The sequence below is a fragment of the Pseudomyrmex gracilis genome, unplaced genomic scaffold (genome assembly GCF_002006095.1).
Source record: "Pseudomyrmex gracilis isolate BER0280 unplaced genomic scaffold, ASM200609v1 scaffold_168, whole genome shotgun sequence".
NCBI classification, from domain to species: domain Eukaryota; kingdom Metazoa; phylum Arthropoda; class Insecta; order Hymenoptera; family Formicidae; genus Pseudomyrmex; species Pseudomyrmex gracilis.
In genome coordinates, this window is record NW_018020752.1 from 159,051 (window position 1) to 179,367 (window position 20,317).

The 20,317-nt window shown below is 37.2% G+C and overlaps 1 protein-coding gene across 2 annotated transcripts; it reads right to left on the reverse strand.

The window, feature by feature from the left end:
• Positions 1–127: 127 nt before the first annotated feature.
• LOC109857659 (nicotinamide/nicotinic acid mononucleotide adenylyltransferase 1) lies at positions 128–12,836 on the reverse strand. 2 transcript variants are annotated; one of them, XM_020434191.1, is made up of 6 exons: positions 12,553–12,836; positions 11,058–11,467; positions 10,767–10,868; positions 10,512–10,678; positions 6,479–6,821; positions 356–483 (listed from the first exon to the last, which is right to left on the reverse strand). In XM_020434191.1, exons 1-6 carry the CDS (start codon positions 12,626–12,628, stop codon positions 454–456), a joined length of 1,128 nt encoding a protein of 375 aa, XP_020289780.1. In that variant the 5' UTR covers positions 12,629–12,836; the 3' UTR covers positions 356–453. The 2 variants fall into 2 exon arrangements, with proteins under 2 accessions (XP_020289781.1, XP_020289780.1); XM_020434192.1 differs by lacking the exon at positions 6,479–6,821 and having other exon boundaries at positions 128–482.
• Positions 12,837–20,317: the final 7,481 nt, after the last annotated feature.

Consider the following 20,317-nt stretch of genomic DNA (forward strand, 5'->3'; position numbering starts at 1 on the left):
AATTAACCGCTAGTTTACTCGCAGTAAAATTTCCGTGTCGGAAATTTAAAAAAAATATATATATATAACCAATTTATCCGATTGAATATTTGAAAAAATCTAAATCTCTTCTTTTTTTGAGAGGGAGAGAGGGAGGGAGGGAGGGAGCGGAAGGAAAAGGGAACTTGGAGCTCAGATATGTATAAAAAAATAGCATGTTGATTTTGCAGCGGAATCATACGTAGGAACGATCGAGATGCGTAATTCGCATTTCGGTTTTCAAACTTTCAGCGCTCTTGTTGTCGTTACTGTTGTTGATTTTGTTGTTGTTGTAGTTGTAGTTGTAGTTGTTGCTATTGCTAGCGTCCCGATTAGCATCGTCAATATCGCGATTAGTATTTACAGCAGAAAGAAGAAGCCGGGTACCACAGGCTCGGATTGGTCGAGTAGCAATAAGACAGTCAACTATCTGTCTTACAGTAGGCATGCAGGGTTTGTTGAATCCTGGAAAACACACGTTACATGCTCACATCAGAACTGAAAAAAAAAAAAAAACACATATCGACTACCGTATCGCGTCAACTTGGGTTCATTTCTTTTTTTGCCTCGGGTTCATTCAGGCTCTAAAGCTTTTTAAAAAACGTTTGCCATCGCAACAAATTGAAAGACAGCACGCAATGGTCGAGTCACGCGTTACGTAATACTTTAGGAGATCGGAAAGAGCAAGTTTTGTTTTTTTTTTTTTCTAACTGGAAAACGCAAAGTATATATATCGGACTGATGTGTTGCAACAAAATGCGCATAGGAGGGTTAAAAATTCAAAATGTAATAAATATTTATATTCGTACAAGGATACGAGCAAAGATCGAAGCAGTTACATGCAGAATCGAACGAAAGGGCACAAATTCTAAATATCTGATATAAAAGTAAAAATCTCGACTCGCACCTTTTCTCCCCATACACATCCCTCTTCCTTTTTTTCAACACACCAGTTTCAACTGTGGCGAAGAAACATAATTTATTTAAAAAAATCAATTTTGCACTTGATACTTTTATATCAGACATTGTACGCAACACGGAAGTGGACAGGAGGAGAAGTTGTAGAGTCTACAAATTACTAAAAATCAAACGATAAGATCTCTAAGAGGAGAGAAAGAGAGAGAGAGAGAGAGAAAGAGAGAGAGAGGAGATCATTCTCTTAAAGACGATAAGACACTGCAATTCCAATAAACGTTAGCGTTCTAGAACTAAGGGTTTTTTTTTACGGCAACGTGTTAGATCTAGAATCGGGCTACTAAGAACTATCTCGTCTACCATTATCGAAAGAAGGACATGTCAAGCGAGTCGTGGAGGAAATAAGGGAGAGAAAAAGAGAGCAATAGCTATAAAATAAAAAAATTAAAAAAAAAAAAATTTACAGTGAGTTTGTACTACGCCACCGCATTCCCAATGTAGTTATTAACGAGAACAACCGATTCGGATTCTCTGGAAGAACGTACGAAGACTGTAAAATATATCTGGCTGGAATATCGTGCTCAAAAAATAAATAAATCTTCTCGAAGCGTTCTGTGTAATAAATAATGGCGGAGATTAAAGCGCTTTTCTTCAATCGATACAATTCCTTTGGATAATACTTACAACTATGTAATTGTTCTGTGCAATATAGACTACTATTATTAAAGATTGTCTCTTTGTTATATATTCATTTGCAAATCTCAAGCTGGCGCCAGACCGCGCGCGCGCGTATTCCGAATTGTGCGATTCGCGCGAAATCTGTAACGAGAATACGCGCGCGGTTTAGCGTTCGCTTCACATAAACCATCCAACAATTTCCCGATTATTATTATTATTATTTTTTTTTTTTTTTATCGAGAATAACAATTTCGGCCGTTGGTCCTTCCTATCGATGACCGAACTATCGATGTGAAATCGATTTTATAAGACACAAAATATCGCAATATAATTTTTATACAATATATATGTATTCGTAAACTTGCGCGTAAAACGTTTCAAACCAAACCACACAATATCTCGACGCAATAAATTATATACGCACATATACATCACGTTATTTGAGATAATAATTTGTGTTGTTTATACATCTTCTTGAGGGAGAAGTAGAGTATTCTGTGTTATCGTAAATACATTTAGTTCATCACCACATATATCGTCGACATATACACGTAAAATTATTTGTCTTTTGCGACCTTGCGTTAAGATCACACACGTTAAATTTATGGTTTGAGTAAAATTTTCCAATTACACAAGATGAAAGTGGAGAAAGAGAGAAAAGGGGAAGGTACAAGAATAAAATTAATTTAAAAAATTCCGCAAAACCGCTTGAACGAGAGTTACTTGCTACAGGTTTTCTCCGACAGATTCTCTGACATTTTTTAATCCGTGTAAATCGAATAGATCAAATTTTTTTTTCTCTCTCTATAATCGTTTTTTGCACTTCGTGAGTCGCTGCGGACAAATCTCGCGCGCTCATCGTTGCTCACATGTTCGAGTTGCATAATCTACGAAAGGATCTTTCTTTTTTATATGTATTTTTTATATATTTTATTTTATATATATTTTACTTTAATAATAATATATATCGTCTGCATGTAATATATACACATTTGGCACCAGGCGTTAATATATCTCTCGATTGGCACATATTAATCAAATATATATCAAATTTCTCTCAATAGATGATTTTTATCAATTTGCTAAAGTTCTCTAGCTAATCGAAGTACTCGTAAAATAATTTTCATTCATTTTTCGTTTTAATTGAATTCTCGTAATTGCTTCTCGCAAATTCTTATTTTATAAATTACAGAGCGGTCTCCTTCTCGCTGATAATCTTAATTCCGTGCTGCGTGAGAATCATTTTCACCGCCTCCTTATCTCGAATACTTTGTTTCCGACCTGATTCCTCGATCTCGATTTCTTTCTCCTGATTCTCCGCCAACGAGTCGAGATTGTCGGCGGACGACTTCGGACAGCCCACATCGTCATCGGCCGATCTCTGTAACGACACGGGTTTCTTGTCGTCACCTGATAATCGCAGATTATCAGCCGATCCGATCACTGTGGGATCCTCGATGGCGATTTTGAGCATCTTGTCGCTCGTCTTCGCGGCCATTTTCGCCAACTGAAGACTGTCCACGGAAGAGTATCGTCTATTGTCCTGCACGTTTCCGCCAAAATCCTCCTTCTTTCTAAACAAAGATCCTTTGCGACCGATTTTTCTGGTTCCGCTTGTCAGGATGGCAATTTCGTCCTTGGGTATGAAGTACAACTCACGCGGCTGATCTCTGTTCTGCGACGAGCGAATAAACAGAGGCTGCGTCGCCGGTTTTTCCTGATCTCTTTCCTTCGGTTTGTCCTTCTCGCAAGTTTTGTTTTGATCGTCAGCGGGTTCGACGTTACCTTGGAAGCCACAGTTCTCGATCTCGAAACAATCACCGTCGTCCTGCTGCGACTCAGGAATTTTGAAAGCGTACTTGTCCGCCGGTGGCAACGTGGAGTTGTCTTGATCGTAACCGCCATTCACCACATCGCAGATTCTGCAGAGCTCGCAAGGTATCTCCTGTACTTTACCCTCGATATTATCCGCGGATTCCTGAAGATTGAGCGGTCCGCAGATGTCGCATTCGATGGAATCGTCGTCGCCCAGAGAACTGCAGGTAGATCGGAGAGTGTAAAACGTTTCTTGATTCGAGCTCACTTCTTCTTCCGTTCGGAAGGTGATCTCGTTCATGTAACAACAGATCGAGCAAAACTCGTCCGGAATGTCGATCTGCGAATCGCTGTTATTGGCCTTAGTCGACGGCACACCCAGAAACACCTCCTGAATACGTTTGATCGACTCGTAGCTCTTCGACTTCTTCGAAAAGGCGTCGTCTTTCTTCGGCTTTTGCGAGGACAACTCGTCCGACACGATCATCGAGTCCAAACTGCCCTGAAGAGGCACGTTGTAACGTCGCACTTTTCTCGTGTAAACGTCTTTAATTTCGTTGAAGTCGCGCTTCGTCTTGTTATCGACGTTCTTCGCCAATTCCATCACTTGTCGCTCCTGTTTTTGTTCCTTCATGTCATTTATCTTCGCGCTCTTTTGATCTTGAGTCTTTCTCAGACTCTTCGTGGAAGACGTTCTCGACGGATGTCGAGAGATTTCTTCGGATCGCGTTCTCTCTCGATTGTCAACAATTCGATTTTGCTTTTTCGTTTCAACGTCGGAACTTCCGGTCGCGTCTTCCGTCTTGATTGCCGATTTTTTCAACGAATCGTGAAAAACTTCTTCGAGTTGTGAAATAACGCGATCGTTAATGGAACGATCGTAATCTCTCATTTCGTCGCTTCTCGAAAATATTTTGTTCTTCTTGGCGTCTCTCTTTGGACTCTTTGCATTCGTTTTGGAAAACTTTTGAGAAACTTTCTCAGAAGACCGTGAGGTCTCGTGATCGCTGACAGATCTGTCTTGATTCTTGAGATCGAGTTCTCTCTCGTCGATTCGCAGATCTTCAACTTTTTTCCTCGTCCTCGTGGAATTCGATCTCGAAGTTTTTAACTCTTCTTTGTCGCTACTGGAACCAATCGGGATCTTGCATTCGCGTTCGTCTTCTCCGTTTTCAAAGTACTTTGCGTTTCTGAGACTCTCCACCTTTGTGGAAATCAAATCTTGCGAAGAGTCTTGAAAGTTCTTTTCCGCGCGTGATGATACCTCTCGATCGTTCGTTGTTTGATTCTTTCTCTCCGCATCGGCATCGCGCGTCATCGTTTTTTCTTCCTTGATTTTCTCACAATTTTTCATTTGCACGGAAGAAGAAGCACGAAACACTTCAGACTGTTTCTCGATCTCGAAATCGCGAGCCTGATCATCTCTGATCTTTCGCGGACTCTTGCGCGAGTTCACGATCGACTTCAGGTACTTACCGTCTATCTCGAATATCTGATCGGTAGATGCCGTTTTTTCCGAAGAACACGCGTCAATCTCCGATCTCTTCTCCATCCTGTTCGTTTTCTCGCACAGCACGATCCTGGAAACTTTCGTCTGATCCTCATTTTCAATGCTAATCTTATTGTCTATTTCCGGAAGTGATCTTTCCGCGATAACAAAGTCCGATCGACCTAATTCTACGGAAGACGTTGCGCTTCCACTATCGATCTTCTCAGTCATGGGACATTCGAGCACCTTCTTCTGGCTCTTGTCAATCATCGCATCGACCGATACGTCACCGCCGCACAACGGAATATTATTTCCGGTGTTGTTGTCGGTGTTTCTAACATCAGCTATTTCGTCCGTCGCAACAACTTCTTGACCGTCGTCAGCGTGTTTAATCGACTCGACAGCAGATCCGTTCCCTTCTTTCTCATTTTCGTCCGACGAACGACTGAGCTGATAATCTTCCTTGTCCACGCTAAAATCGGAGAGAGCGCATTCGTGACGACCGTCCAACGACGTCATCCAGACGTTATTCGCTGACGAGGTCGTCTTTGAATTTTCGTCGTCGATTGTTCCGTCCTCTCGTGAAGCAACTTCCGCGCTAGCCGCGGCAATCTCATCGCTCGTGATCTCTGAATTAATTTTAATCAATTCTGTATTATCTATCGCATCAAGATCTGTATTGTTCTTGTGCTTGGTTTCTGTCTCGTCGGGTTTGATGCCGTCATTCGTATGTCCGTCAACCCTAGAACGATCCTTCTTTAACGTGACTACGCCGCGACTACAAAGAGGTTGAACCTTTACAACGTTGTCGGCATCGATATAATCTAATTCCACGTCGCTATTAGCCGTCAATCGATAATTCTCCCTCGGTTCGTTCTTGTTACTAAAATTAACTCGATCGGAACTTACCTCGTCATTACTAACATCTATCGTCGATCTGTATCTTTCGTCTAACGCGCTCGTATCGCCCGAATCTAATCTTACATCTATCAATTCGTTTTCGGGAGTCATCATTTTACTATCGCTATCGTTCACGGCGCTTTCTCTAGTGGGCCAACAACATTCTCCCAGTCGAAGTTCGCTCGAACTCTGCGTTGCTCTCGCGCGATCTTTTTTCGAACTTAAATCTACGTCAGCAACATCTGATTTAAATCGCGGATCCGTTTTACTTTTCGCTACGCTATCATCTAACAATCCGTGAATTGTTTTCGATACCAATTCACTCGACGGGCCGGGTTGTGTTCTCACTATCCTACTCGAATCTATATTTACATCGACAATTTCTTTTGATTTCACGATTTCCGATTCTCTTTTACCATCAGCGACGCTCGCCGATCTGCGATCTTTCAACGTCAATTCGCTGGAACTCGAAAAACTAAGTTCGATCGTTACCGCTGTATCGTTGTTGGGATCTAGATCTACGTGAGCAATTCCCGATCTGAAACCTGAAACCTCCCCCTGTCCAATCGCAGCCTCATCCTTGTCGTTTACGGTCACCCCGTGACCTTCTTGCGGCGAAGAATCAGGCTGCGACATCGCCATCGGCTTGTCAAGCGGACCTACCTCGTCCACAATTCGCGCAATGCCGGTTCCGCTGGCGATGATCTGTTTCGCCTGGCCAGGGTACGCGGCTTTAACTACGTGCTTGACATTACCGTTGTCAACGTTATTGCCGATCGCGCTACTAATGAACTGCTCGCGAGCCACATCGAGTACGTCACCAACCGCATTCTGCATATTCCTACGCAGCACAACCGCGTCCGGCACATCGATGGACGCGGCAATCTCGATCGGGCTCGGTGAGTCCATGGTCACATCGCTGGGCGATGGCGTTAAGAATGCGCTTAGATATCGGGAATCTATGTGCAGGTAATTGTTCGCGTTCGGCGACGACAATTCCAACTTACTTCAGTGTCCAAATCGGCAGCAGCAGCGTGAAAAACATTTATTTATTTAGAAAACATAGTTTTTTTCATAATGAAAAACAGAATTAATTATACCGTTGCAAAATTAAATTTGTGCGCAGTATGACACATTTTTTCTTATGATTTTCACACACACTCACTCACTCATTCACGCACGCCGCGCGCGTGCGTGAAAATATATACATACAATAATGTGAGAAGATTTAAACTTAATTGCTTAAAACATTACATAAAGATAACATTCCTTAAAAGTAAAACACTTAAAAAGATTTTTAAATAAAAATAATTTTAAGTAAATCAATGTGCATACATACTTCATTTTTTATATTTTTAATAAAAATTCTTTAATTACATTAATGTAATTACATTAACACATCTTATTGATAAAGAAAACAACAAAATTATTGCGCCAACTGTGTAAACAATAAGTACAATAAATATTTTTTAAGACCATATGAGACAAAACCTATTTTTGATATGTAAAAACCAAAGCCAAAAGAATCAGATTATAGAATAACCGTATAATAGAAACACTAGTGCAAAATTTTGCAATATTTATATATGTACATTTATATATGTACACACATTTTTGTACAATGTAAAAATAATAAAACTAATATTGACATCTGTAATAACTCTCATGATAATAATAATAATAAACATATACTGATAAAAATATTCAGTTTTTTATAATAATAAAACAATAACAACATTATACTAGAGAACTAACACTGGTAATAAATTTAATGATAATAATAATGAATATCTATTGGATATATTCAAACTTTTTATAATAAAAATAATAACATTATACTAGAAAAAGATTGAACACGTTCTTATAATCACGTAATAAATAGTCAGTGAAAAATGAGTTCCAAATGTAATACGTACATTACACAGAAGCCGAGTAACACGAAACTATTATTTTTACAAAATGGATTTAATATTGTGTTCAAAATAATGCAAATAAATAAAAAATTACCATAATCTCAAAGAACTAACGCTCGTGAAATTGTCAACAGAAAATATAAAAGGCCGATACGAGCGCGCCAAATCAACTACTAGACGCCCTGTTGCACGAAGCCTGTGAGCTTCTCTTCTAAGCTTCTCTACCGACGACTGTTCTAATGCCTAATCGAACTGAGGTTGAACGAGCCATCGCACACAATATATTTTGAAACATAACGCTACAGAACCGTATTCGTGATGCTGAGAAAACTCACGGTCAAATTAGTGTCCAAAACTTTGGACAATGGGTTTCGCATAAACTTAGCGAAACCAACTAGACACCTGCATCACTATATATTCACCATATACGTTTTTTATCGTTGGCACGATACAATTTTCAGCCTTTTGTTAGATCGACAAACATCACGGGAAGATAATCATAACTGACATAGGTGAGAGTATGATACGTGCCATGAGGGATTCTAGACAATTAAGCGGGTGTTATTAACATCGTTAGAAGTGGACCACCTGATCAAAACCAATATCGCTGATGTTTACTGAGCTGAGACACAATAGAACGCCTTGTTGCGACTGCGGCAACATGGAAGTGACATTGAGAGAAGAGCAAAAAGTGTCAAAGCTCAACATCAACACCCAAAGCGGAAGTCCCGATATAAGATCGGCAATCACTTAAATAGAGAGATATGCAAAATGTACGAGAAAAAGAAAAAAATGGCAAGTTTATTTTTCGTACATAAAAAAAAGCACAACTGAAAACATTATCATGTTTTTCACTTTGCAAAAATACAAAAGCAATACAAGAATTGTAGAAGCTGCAATTGTAGAATTTTGTGCAGCATAATACACAACAAGTTCTAACAAAACCATATGAACACATGTATGAGAGCACTTTATCCATTATCGAGAATCTGGACAAATTACGATAAACAAGTTAATAGAACCAGAAAATCTCGAAATGCAAACGAAGTGTAAAAACAAATTGAAATATAAAAGATAGTACCGATAAGCTATAGTTCTTTTCTTGAAAAATATTTCAAGATGAGTGCTAGTGTCTCGTTTGCTCCCTCTTTGAAAGATATAACCGTTGATGAGAAAGCAGTTGAAGTACGAGACAGAAGTATTTGTATCCGCACGTCGAAGAGGAGCATTGCGACGTGAATCGGTAAGTACAAAGTACAAGTGTTGTTTAAGATTGTCGACATGTTTTTGGAATACAAGTTGGCTTTTGAGTTAGTGATGGTTACGATATAAAGATAAGACCGTTTCAGCTCTCACAAGAGAAAGATAGTATTTCTCCCATTTTCGAGAATCTAAACAAATAACGACAAACAAAAACTGCTAGAACCACAAATTCTCGAAATGCAAGCGTAGTGTAAAAGGAATTGAAATAAAAAATAGGACCGTTTCAGCTCTCATAAAAAAGAGAGACAGATAGTCGTACCAAACTAAAACTTACTCGGTTTTAGACATTCAGTACAATGTTGTACTTGCATTTGGAACAAATTTTTCAATGACCTGTATTTTTTACACATTTACCAAAGTACTTTTTTTTTATAATTCATGATAAATATTATTATAAAAATATAAGTTACTATTTTCTTCGTACAAAACAGTATAAACAATAGTTTTGAAGACCTATCGTACTTATCACAATATCTTTGAACGATCACCCATTAAAAGTTTAATATGTATGTGTGTAATTATTTTACAAAAACACTGTAATGACGGTGAAGAAAAAGAAGCAGCGTGAAAAAAGTTATCTGAGCCTTCATAATTACACATACACAGTCATCAGTTCGAAACATCCTACGTACACCTTATATAAAATGTACGGGCGTGTTCTTCATCTCAAAAATTTGTAGACTTTTAAGAACAATTGGAAAATATACATTTTAAATCCAAAGAAAGTATGACTTTAAAACAAACAAAAATAGAAAATCAAACAATTTAAACTTTCAAAGGGATCAACAAAAAGATACAAGTACGATTTCTTTTCTAAAGAGGTAATTGATATTAAGGTTAGGCAAACTAAGAGAAAGATTCCAAAATCTTTTTCAAGAAAAAAAGATTTAACGTAAGATGCGATTATGTAAATCACGAGATCTTATCTACGCTCCGTCAAAAACATTTAAATAATCGAAGAGAAGTAAATTACACTGGTCGATAACAATCCTTTTTTGAAAAAACTAAAACTACATTATATCTTACGGATGTTAAGTTATAAATCGAAATTTGATTTGAAAATGTTTTTGCCATACATCATTTCTACAAAAAAGTATTTTTAATAATTTCGAAAAATCAACTATTTTGTATACAAATACACGACTCTAATTTATCAGTTTGTTTTACATAAAAATTTTTAATAGGAATATTTGTCTACAAATGTATAAAATCAAAAATAAATCGGTAATTTGTATTAAAATCGTGATAAACATATTGTCGACGGGTAATCTGCAAACGCATATTTTATAAAACCGAGAATTCTCGTTTTTCGTCGGCAATGTGTCGAAACATCCAAAGTTGTCAAATCTACGGTTTTCTCCAGTGTTATTTAATTCATAACTTAGATAACAAAATTGATGTAGCAGAAAGAACATATGCAAAATAAATTTAAAAAATTACCATTAATAAAAAATGTTTCTGATTTAACATTACTAAAAAAAAAAACAAAACCATCTAGACAAGCTTTATTTAAGACTCACATTGTTGTGTCTAATGGTCTTGTGTCGTAGATCTCGTGTTTGTAGATATAATCGATGACGGAATCCTGCAACAAGTACCTAACGCTCTCGCTGCGTTTCAGAGCTCGTCTGATTCTCGTTGAACTCACTTCATTCGGAATCCATTCGGTTACGATACAGATATTGTGCTAAAAATGAGAAAAAAGACATTACTCACATTATATATAGACTTAACGTAACGAGAGATCGTAGAATTTTATTTTTTATCGCACCTACCATATGCTTGGACAAAATGTCCGAATCGTAAATAAATTTGTTGGGATTGGAACCTTCTCTAGTAATGACAACAAGACCGTGCTCACCGACAATTGCGTCAATCTATAAAATAAAAATTGACTCACTTCTTTGCACTTGCTAGTCTTACATGTGCTAATTACAATTAGCAATATTTTTCAAATTAAACTCGAGCAATAGTCTAAATAAGCAAAATTATGTTGTAGTCGCGCTAGTCGAGATTTTGACAAGTTCCGACGGATCTCGAAGAATTTCGAAAAACATACAACTCACATCTTCTTCAAGCCAAAGTCCACAAATGCCAAAGCTTTCCAGAAGATCTGCACCACATAGCAATTTGATTTGTATCGGTGTATTGTCTGAATTGTTTTTTACATTTTCTGGGATCCATTCCATGTCTTCTATCTGCAAGTGATGTTTGATGTCATTGGAATTAGATAGAAAGGAGTTGAGCAGATTCTGATGGTGCTGCAAGCTCAGGCGAGTTTTGGTCCAGCAATGTTGTCTGGTCTCCCATGTGCTCAGCCGAATCCAGTCATTATTATGCAATGCCAATCGTAACATCGCACATCTATGCGTTGCGCTGGCAAGCTCTTTTTTGGCATATGCATCATGAACCGGAGAAATTACTCCGCCAACAACAACATGTGTGCCCATTCGATGCAGATGATCCCGAGCAATCTCTGAAATATACAGAAACCATTTTAATGTCAAAAGTTTAACAAAAAAATATTTTATTAGATTGTCCCAAAGGTTTATTTCCAACCTGCACGAAGCTGCCTTATCTGGCAGTGTTTATATAAACATGCAATCTTATTTCCGACTGAAGACTAAAAAGGATAAGGACAACTGCTAATAACAGCAGTTGGTGAAAGTTTCAAAAGAAACTTTTGGGACAACCCAATACTTACTTCGTATATCTGTAAATAAATTAAAACACAAAAGTATAAAACTTATTGTTGAATATATATAATATGTACATAATTTTAATTATTTATATACTTATTCTTAAGCTAAAAAGAAATTTAAAATCAATGTTTTATTTGTAAATTATAAAATATGCGTTTTCATGCTTCGATTAAAAAAAAAAAAAAAACGAAATAAATCGCAAAAGGTGTAAACAACATGAAAAACCCTGCTAAATATGGCCGCCCGTGATCAAGTCAACGCTACAAATGCTTTAAAACGTTGTTATACAGTTGTTATACAGTCTACATCTGATAAAAGAATAAAGACACAGAATAATACAAGACAAATTTATGACGCTACTTGCGCCTTGTGACCGCGATCTTTGTACATCCTGTGGAAATCAATCGAACATTTGTTCGAAATATCTCGCCTATATTCCCGTTCGCATTTATGTCCGCATTGTCCCGCCACAGTTAACCAACATCAAATCGACCCGTGTACTTTGCAAAGTTGCTTAATCATTCGATCGAATTGTCAGCGAAAAACAAAGCTCAACATTGTGAAAACATTGCGAATGAAACATAAGCGTAGTCCGTATGATTTCAACAAAGACGAATAGTTGAATGTGTGATTGCTCGCCAACTTGTTATCGCGTTCTTCCGTCGCATTCGGCTTTTACTACTTGTCACAGAACACTGAAAACGTTACAACAGATAGCGTTTGAAAGTAGCTTTGTAGTCACTTGTACTTAACTTTTTTTTTTTTTTTTTTTAATCTATTGTTTTGAGACATGACAACGGCATAGCGTATTTATTTATTTCCAATCTATCAACAACGAAATCGACATGCGTATACGTACCGAACATCCGCAGATGCATGTTGGTCGGTGGATTGTAACTGCCGCACGACATCAAAATTACACGCGTGGGCGCCATTTTGCGCGTTCGCCACTCGCTGTCGCATCGACGGCTGGCCGCACCCCCGTCACCGTTCACCGGACTCGAAACTTCGCAAGCTCCTCTCTCGTTCTTCGCGAGGTACCCGCCTCTAATCGGAAGACGATTGTTGTACGACCATTTTTTACGGTAAAATGTTACCGCACACGTTGCAAGGTCGCGCCACCAGGAGGGTCGACTGTTCCTTCTGGAAAGAGCATGAAACTGATGAACCTGCGTCGTTATATATATACACATATGTTACTCGAGTTACGTTAGGGGGAGTGCGCGTCATCGGCGCAATTGCGTCGTTCTATCCTTGTTTTTCGTCAACGTAGCGCTAGCGTGTTTTTAGAATCGTCGCTCGATCCTTCTTCCTTGTAAAACGTAGAACGAAGACAGATACACTCGATTTAATTAGAGAAGAGAATTTCGACGGACGAAAAAACTCGTCCCCGTTTCGCGCATTTCTCCTACTAAAGTCTTCTTGCTTCACAGCCATTGGCTGTCAGCAAGTGTTCCACCAATCCCGCACGCAACTCTATCCCTACTTTGCCCGCTTTTCTTCCCCTATTGTACAATTCTCTTCTCTAATTGAATCGAGTGTAGCGCTGGTTTACTGGGCGGAAAAGCTATTAAGCCCGTTCTACATTGATCGCAAGCGCAAGGTATAGATCTCGTAGAATTGACCAATCACGCTGGTCAATTGGCTGATTTGATCAATACGATTAGTCAATTCTACCAGACCTGTTCCTTGCGTTTGCGCTTGCGATCAATGTAGAACAGGCTTTACAGTTTTTTATTTGGCCCCTGGCCGCTCTCAGGCCCGAATTCATAGTCGTCTCTCAGATCTCAGATCTCATCTCATCTCTTTCCCTCTCTTTTTCTCTCTCTCTTTCTCTCTCTCTTGAGATCTGAGATCTGAGATCTGAGAGACGACTATGAATTCGGGCCTCAGTCTTCATTCTGCTTTGAGTCTCGTCCGCAATGGCGCAGCTCGTCGCAGAATTGACCAATGAGGTCGCGATGTTTCGTTGATTCGCCGCGTCGTCATTTAGGCGTGAAGATACCGACTAGCAATTATTTATAGTCGAAGGTCAAGCGCGCTACGAGCGGCCATTGCAGACAAGCCTTAAAATCGTAACAATGTCGCTTCAGCCAATCAGGATTTCGCTCTTGCGTGTTTGAAAAGAGCCGAACTGATTGGCTGCCATGTGTTGACAACGGGGGCAATTCAGTTCGGAAACATTTACCACAGTACTGTCTCACAAAATTGTCAAAATATTTGTATCCTCGGTGAGTATACAGTTCAATACTAAAGTCCAAATGTGACGAATTTAGATGCGATGATACTTTTTCAAGCAAATAATTAATCACGTTCAATTTGGCATAGCCACACTTCAGCGCAATTAGAATGAAACTTGCGAAAAAAATTTAGGAGTTTTTTTTATTGCTCTATTTCAAATTTTGATGTGCTTCACACATTTTCAACAAAAACTTAGTGGCTGTGCTGACTCAATTGTTAATTTTTCTTCTCAACATTAATCTCGCAATTAAATTTACATGCGCGCACGCACTTGAGAACTCGTATCGAACTTACGTGACATACGATGTCACGTTTCTCTACGTGACGATTGAACACGCACGTATGCAAATATGTTAAAGTTTCTTTTATATATATATGTGTATAGCTAAACTTTTTTTCACAGTTTACTTGTTCTCGAGATATCGGCCGATCGTCAGATTTCTTCACACCTGTGAATTGCTGAAAACCAACGTGGGATATCCAAAAATAAACGTGACTCGACATATCCACACGTACATACACCGCGTTTTGTAAAATTCTTCAGTAATTTCGTCAAAGGTGAGAAATTGATCGGAAAATATACTAAATACTTAAATAAAACAGAAACTACTTAAATAAAAAAGTAGTCTTTTTTTTATCTACCGCAAAGTTTTTTGTTTTCTTACTTTACGCAGATGACAAGAGATAGGGATTGATTCAGTAATACACAAATCTAACTTTATTCACATTTTTTTTTTTTTTGTCGTTTCTTTCCGCTAAATCATCGAGGAAATGATCTTTGAGAGAACAGAAACCTCTGCGATACGAATAGCAATTACAGTAAATATGTACAATAATATATAATAAGTGATGGTTGCCTTTGTGTTCTCCAATAAATCCGTCTCTTCGCCATATATACTCGATCTACGACAACCGATCCGCGCGCGACGGCTTCGAACCGCAATAAATCGCAAAAATCGTTCTCTCTACTCTCTTTCACACATCCATCTCTATCTAAGCATTTGACCACTATCGATCATCGAATACCGCAACAGTATATCGACAAACTGACAGAAAAAAAAATGCTTCCACTATATAAATTCGCATCGTCAAACTTTCGAATCGTCGATCGAATTCTCATTCGTTTCCACGTCATCGCACAAAACTCCATTCACGCAATCAAATCACAACAAAGCTCGCGGCGAGCCACGACGACGTTACGTTTTCCTTCGTTCTGGATCGCATCGCGACGCGATTTGTGAGTACGTCGGGTTTTACTTCGATTTTCAAAATCACGGATCGGATCAATTTTGGAAAAATCGGGTGCGATCCTCGCACGAAGGAGAGACGGCATCTGGATGCGACCGCGAGACTCTGCGCCGCGATGCAATATGTTTAATTAAAAGCACTCGTTTGTTTTGCGAATGCTCGTTGTCGTGCTTTTTTTCTCGTTTAAATTCCAACAATTTACGAGACAGACATTTCGAGAAAAACATTTTGCATCGCATATTTGTCTCCCCTCCTTTCAATTTGCTTTATTATTGCGACCACTGTGTGTTGCACTCGAAAATTTTATTTTTGTTTTTTTTTCTTTTTATTTAGTCTCAATTTTTTTATTCGCAAAATTCACAAAATTCTGTACTTCTTTTGTTTCTTATAAACATAGATTGGAAACACTGCTAAAAAGTCCTGCGTACACACGCACGCACACGCTCTCTCTCTCTTTCTCGCACGCATTTACATTAGCATTCAAATATTATATTACGACGTTTATATCATTTCTCATTTCTTCTGTGTCTCTTTTAAATCTCCGTCAGCACACGCACACGCTCTCTTGATCTCGCGTTCCAAGTCTCGCTCGTTGGTTCGTACAAGATGAAACGAGCTTATATCTCTGTGTATATCGAATATTCAGAATTCTGTTGTTTTTTTGTTTTTCTCTTATTCCGCGAATATTCACATGTTACACGCGAATTCGAACTTATATCAGCTTGGAAGCAAGTTACATTTTAAAGTGAGAAAGATATGTTTGATATCTCGCGCACGAAACCGTTTACTCTTGACCTTTTTCATATTAATTTGAAAAATTTGTGTTTTATACATGTGTAATTTTTTTTTTTTTTGTTTTTTTTTTGCTTCGGTTCATAAAAGATTTATTAAACATCGAGCTCCGTTCCTCAGACTTATATTCTGACATCGATTACACATTCAATCATGTTATACCTTCACCTTTCCCTCAACAATCGGCAGACGCACTTGATCGTGATGCAAATTTTTCGATTTTATGGCAAGCACGCACGCGCACACACACACACGCTCACGCGCGCGCACATACATACACACACACACATATATATATCACTGGACGACATGACGCAGTTTAAAATGTCGGAAATCCGAGCTCTACAGAAAAAAAGAAAGAACTTAATCGACGGTTAATACAATTAGCCCAAACCACAGTTACATCGTTTTTTTCATCGTACTTTTTATCATATGATTTGTCTTTTTTCTTACTTTTTTGGTTTTTGCTTTGTGAACATTTAAAAAATGTCGATTTACTTAGAGTTTTCTCCGTTGTGTTCGGATTATATGTGTGTATACATGTACATGTATATATCTGTATATAGATATATATATGTACACATATATATATATCTAGATATATATATATTTGTATATATATATATATATATATATATCTAGAAACGGTAAGCCCACCAACTTTTGCGCGTAACTGCGAAGGTCCGGTATAATAGATTTCCAAGTGCCGACATTACCTTCCTCGTCTTCGACTTATTTCGGGCCGCACATTGGATTCTTATACGGTTTTCGAAGTATTATCTAGCTTCCTAATTTTCTACTCACTTTGTGGATCCTCGAAAAAACCCTTTATAATATAATCCTCTTAGACTGGTTTGTTTTTTGTTTTTTTTTTGTTTTTTTTGTTTTTTTGTTTTTTTTTTTTTTAATGTACTTTTAAATTGTTTTTTGTTTCGACGCCCTTCCGATCGTTCCGTTTGACACAGCTCTCTCACACAGCTGTGATCGTTCAAAAGACCATCAGAAGAGAATTATTACCAGTCACAGAAGACCGTTGTGTGTTTTGTGAGTTTACTTTGTATTGGACCTTCAAAAATCTTTCCTAATTACTGGAATATTTCGATCTAAGATTTTTTTCACAGTTGTTGGTCTTTTGGTGTATTACCCTCTCGCGCGTACCCTAAGATCTACCCTCGCGTTCAATTTATCCTCGTCTCTTTCGAATATTTTCTTTTAGCTGAAAAAAATCGTTCAATTTTCTCGATTTTCAAGGTCTGAGAATCCTTCGAGTATCTCAGGAGTCGAAAGTTTTGCTACGCAAAAATTGACGAGATTTCGCAACAACCCTCAGTAACAGGTCTCTCGCTTCGCGCTTCGCTTCTCGTTTATTATCTTCATTTTTTTTTTGTATTTTTTTTGTATTTTTTTTTGTATCATATTACATTATTATCACTGCCTTCTCACATGATAAATCTCGCAAGAATTTTATACTATTTCTCCCAGTTCTTTTTCTTTTCTTTTTGTGTATCGTTTTCGTCGCGCCGATGTGTTCGAAGATCGTCCTCCGGAAGATCGTCTTGTCTCGCATTCTCTCTTTGTGTGAGTTTGTACACGAGAGGAGATACGAGAGACTGAGTGAGAACCACCGTCATATCCACTATTGCGCAATACTCTCGCGTGGCTCAACAACGACCGAGAAAAGGGACCGCACTTTTCGTCTGAAGGAGTATCGCCACGGAAAATTCGCACACTCCTCTCTCTTCACTCTCTCCTCTTTTTTTTTTTTTTTTTATCTGTATTGTATGCTTTCCTTTATCTTTTGTGTTCTACTTTCGTCTCTGCAAAACATCTCGCGTTCTAATTTACTTTTGTTTTTCCTCACCTTTCTCTCGCGAACACATTGTCTTGCTTACACATGTGTAATCAAGAGCTTGTTTTCGTTTCTCTCCTTGACTTGGTTTTTTTTTCCATTATCGTAGTCTATCCATGTAAATTGCTTCACTTTAGAAGATAATACATGAAACTACTCGGAGCGTTGCGTAACTATCGCTCAAAATTATTGAGCCATAGATGACCGAGAGAAGAGAAAGAAAAAAATCAAGCTCTTCGTATATAGAACATTCAAAAGGACGTGCATACCTCATCTCCGCGGACTTCAAAGGTGTGCGAAAAAAAAAGAAGAATGAAGGACGATCTTCGAAATCGATACGACTAGTCGATCTCGGCGATTTTGTTTTCAAACAACTTACACGAAAAATTCGTCGTTACACTGCTTTCTTCTCACAAATGTGTACTGCGCGTCTCTCTTTAATCATCTAAACAATGAAAGCGACAAAATCTCGCACGATGAAGAAGGTGTCCCCGAGTGACACTACGAAAGATTACTTACAATTAAATTTAAATTTAATTTGCATAAAAATATTGCGGAAGTAAGAAAATTCGAACTTAATTCCTCTCAAGAAGGTTAAATAGAAAAATTCAATTTCTTCGACATTTTTTCTAATCAAACAAAATTGAATCTACGATTCACATGTATTTTTTTTTTTTTTAATTAAATAATTTTATTTTGTACATGTGTTTTTTATTCATTGATTGCAAACCTTCTTTGGTAAATTGGACACGTAAAAATAAACAACATTGCAGTCGTTGCGAGAATTAAAACACGTTGGGGAATTAAATTCGAACGGCAACAGTTGGATATTTGTTAGATTGAAATTCGAATTTAACTGAATCAGAATTAAATTCGAACTGAAATCGTCGAGTTAAAATTAAGACTATGTTTGATTAATTCGAAAATTAAATTTAAATTTAATTCGCATTTTCCACGCTAAACATCGCATCAACTAAGTTCTTTATCTATTATATATTCTTTAAATTCTTATTACAAGTACTGTAGTGTAGTAGTAGTAGTGTAGTAATAGCAGCGATAGTAGTAATAGTTATAGTAGTAATATAATAATAATAGTAATAGTATTTAATAGTAGGTTTTCCTTTTTTTATTCCTTTTCTGCTTAAGTTATCTTTTTTTTTTTTTTAATCTTTTAGTTTTTCTGATTTCTGATAATCTAATAGACATCTAAAAATAACACCCATTTTTGTCATTACTATTTGTATTTTTACGGTTTTTTTTTCTCTCTTTCTCTCTTTCCTTCTCTCCTCTGTATTTCTCGCTTTTCTCGCTGTATTTCAAGCAAGCGTTACTTAAGGGACTCCTTTGGAAATTTCATCATGCGCTCGAGGACCTCCTCTCTCTCGACGTTTGTATTATTATGAAAGAAAACGATGTGACACATCACTTACGAAGAGATTCAATGATTAAAATTACCAAACACAATAATATACAATCTCAAAGTATTTTAACATTGACATCGGTTAACGATTGATGTTGACAATAACCAGGTGACAATAATTATATATTATTGGTTTACGTAATGTGATCGATAATGCATCGACTTAAGAAAAGATTTCTTGATAAAAAAAAATCATTTAAAAGAGAATTCATTCTACTTGTTGTGTGATACTATTTTTTTTTTTTTTTTTAACAAAAACCTTGTATCTCTTTAGGATATTGCGTAAGTTCTCTCATAAGAAACTAAATAGATGTTCGTATATTCTACGTTTCCGAATCTTGATGATAACTTTTTGATAAATTTCTAAGTCTAAAAAGCGACTGCTCACTCTTTTATTGTTACAACCCCAATCGTTTGTCCCAACTTTTATTAGAAAACATTTTTTTGTTATTGTCTTCAGTCCCGCTTTAATAACGAATATTATTCTGCCTAATTCAAACGACAATGTGTTCACTGTAACGATTTAGTTTCGCGATCATATTCTTCTCTCGTTTTATATTTAATCCTAACAATTTTAACGCATTACGACAGTTCGTATATAAATATGCGTACACGTTTTTTGTTTTCACTACACACTTCTTGCGATATTTTTCGTCGAAAAAAATAAACTTTGTGAATTGTTTCAGATCACAAAAAAGACTACAATTTGTAATTCACAAAAATGTTATGAATGTATACAAATGTGTTATTTTAGACAAAATTCGAATTTATCGATTTATTTATTACAAATCTTTGTAAAAAAAAAAAAACAAGCCTAAAACATTTAAAAAAGAAAACAATATTTATTACTGAACAAGAGACTAGCAATATTAAAAAATATATAAAAATAAAATACAATTGCTTAATATTGGCCCTCAACATGATTTAAATTAAAGGCAACTTAAAATTGATGTCAGAAAAAAATGTTTTATGCTTACAAAAGCAATTGTGTTTGCTCCTTTTTCGATTTCTGTGCAGAGGTCTCGTTTACTTTTGCGCTCACTTGTTTATTATTTCTTTCCTTTTTTTGGGGGG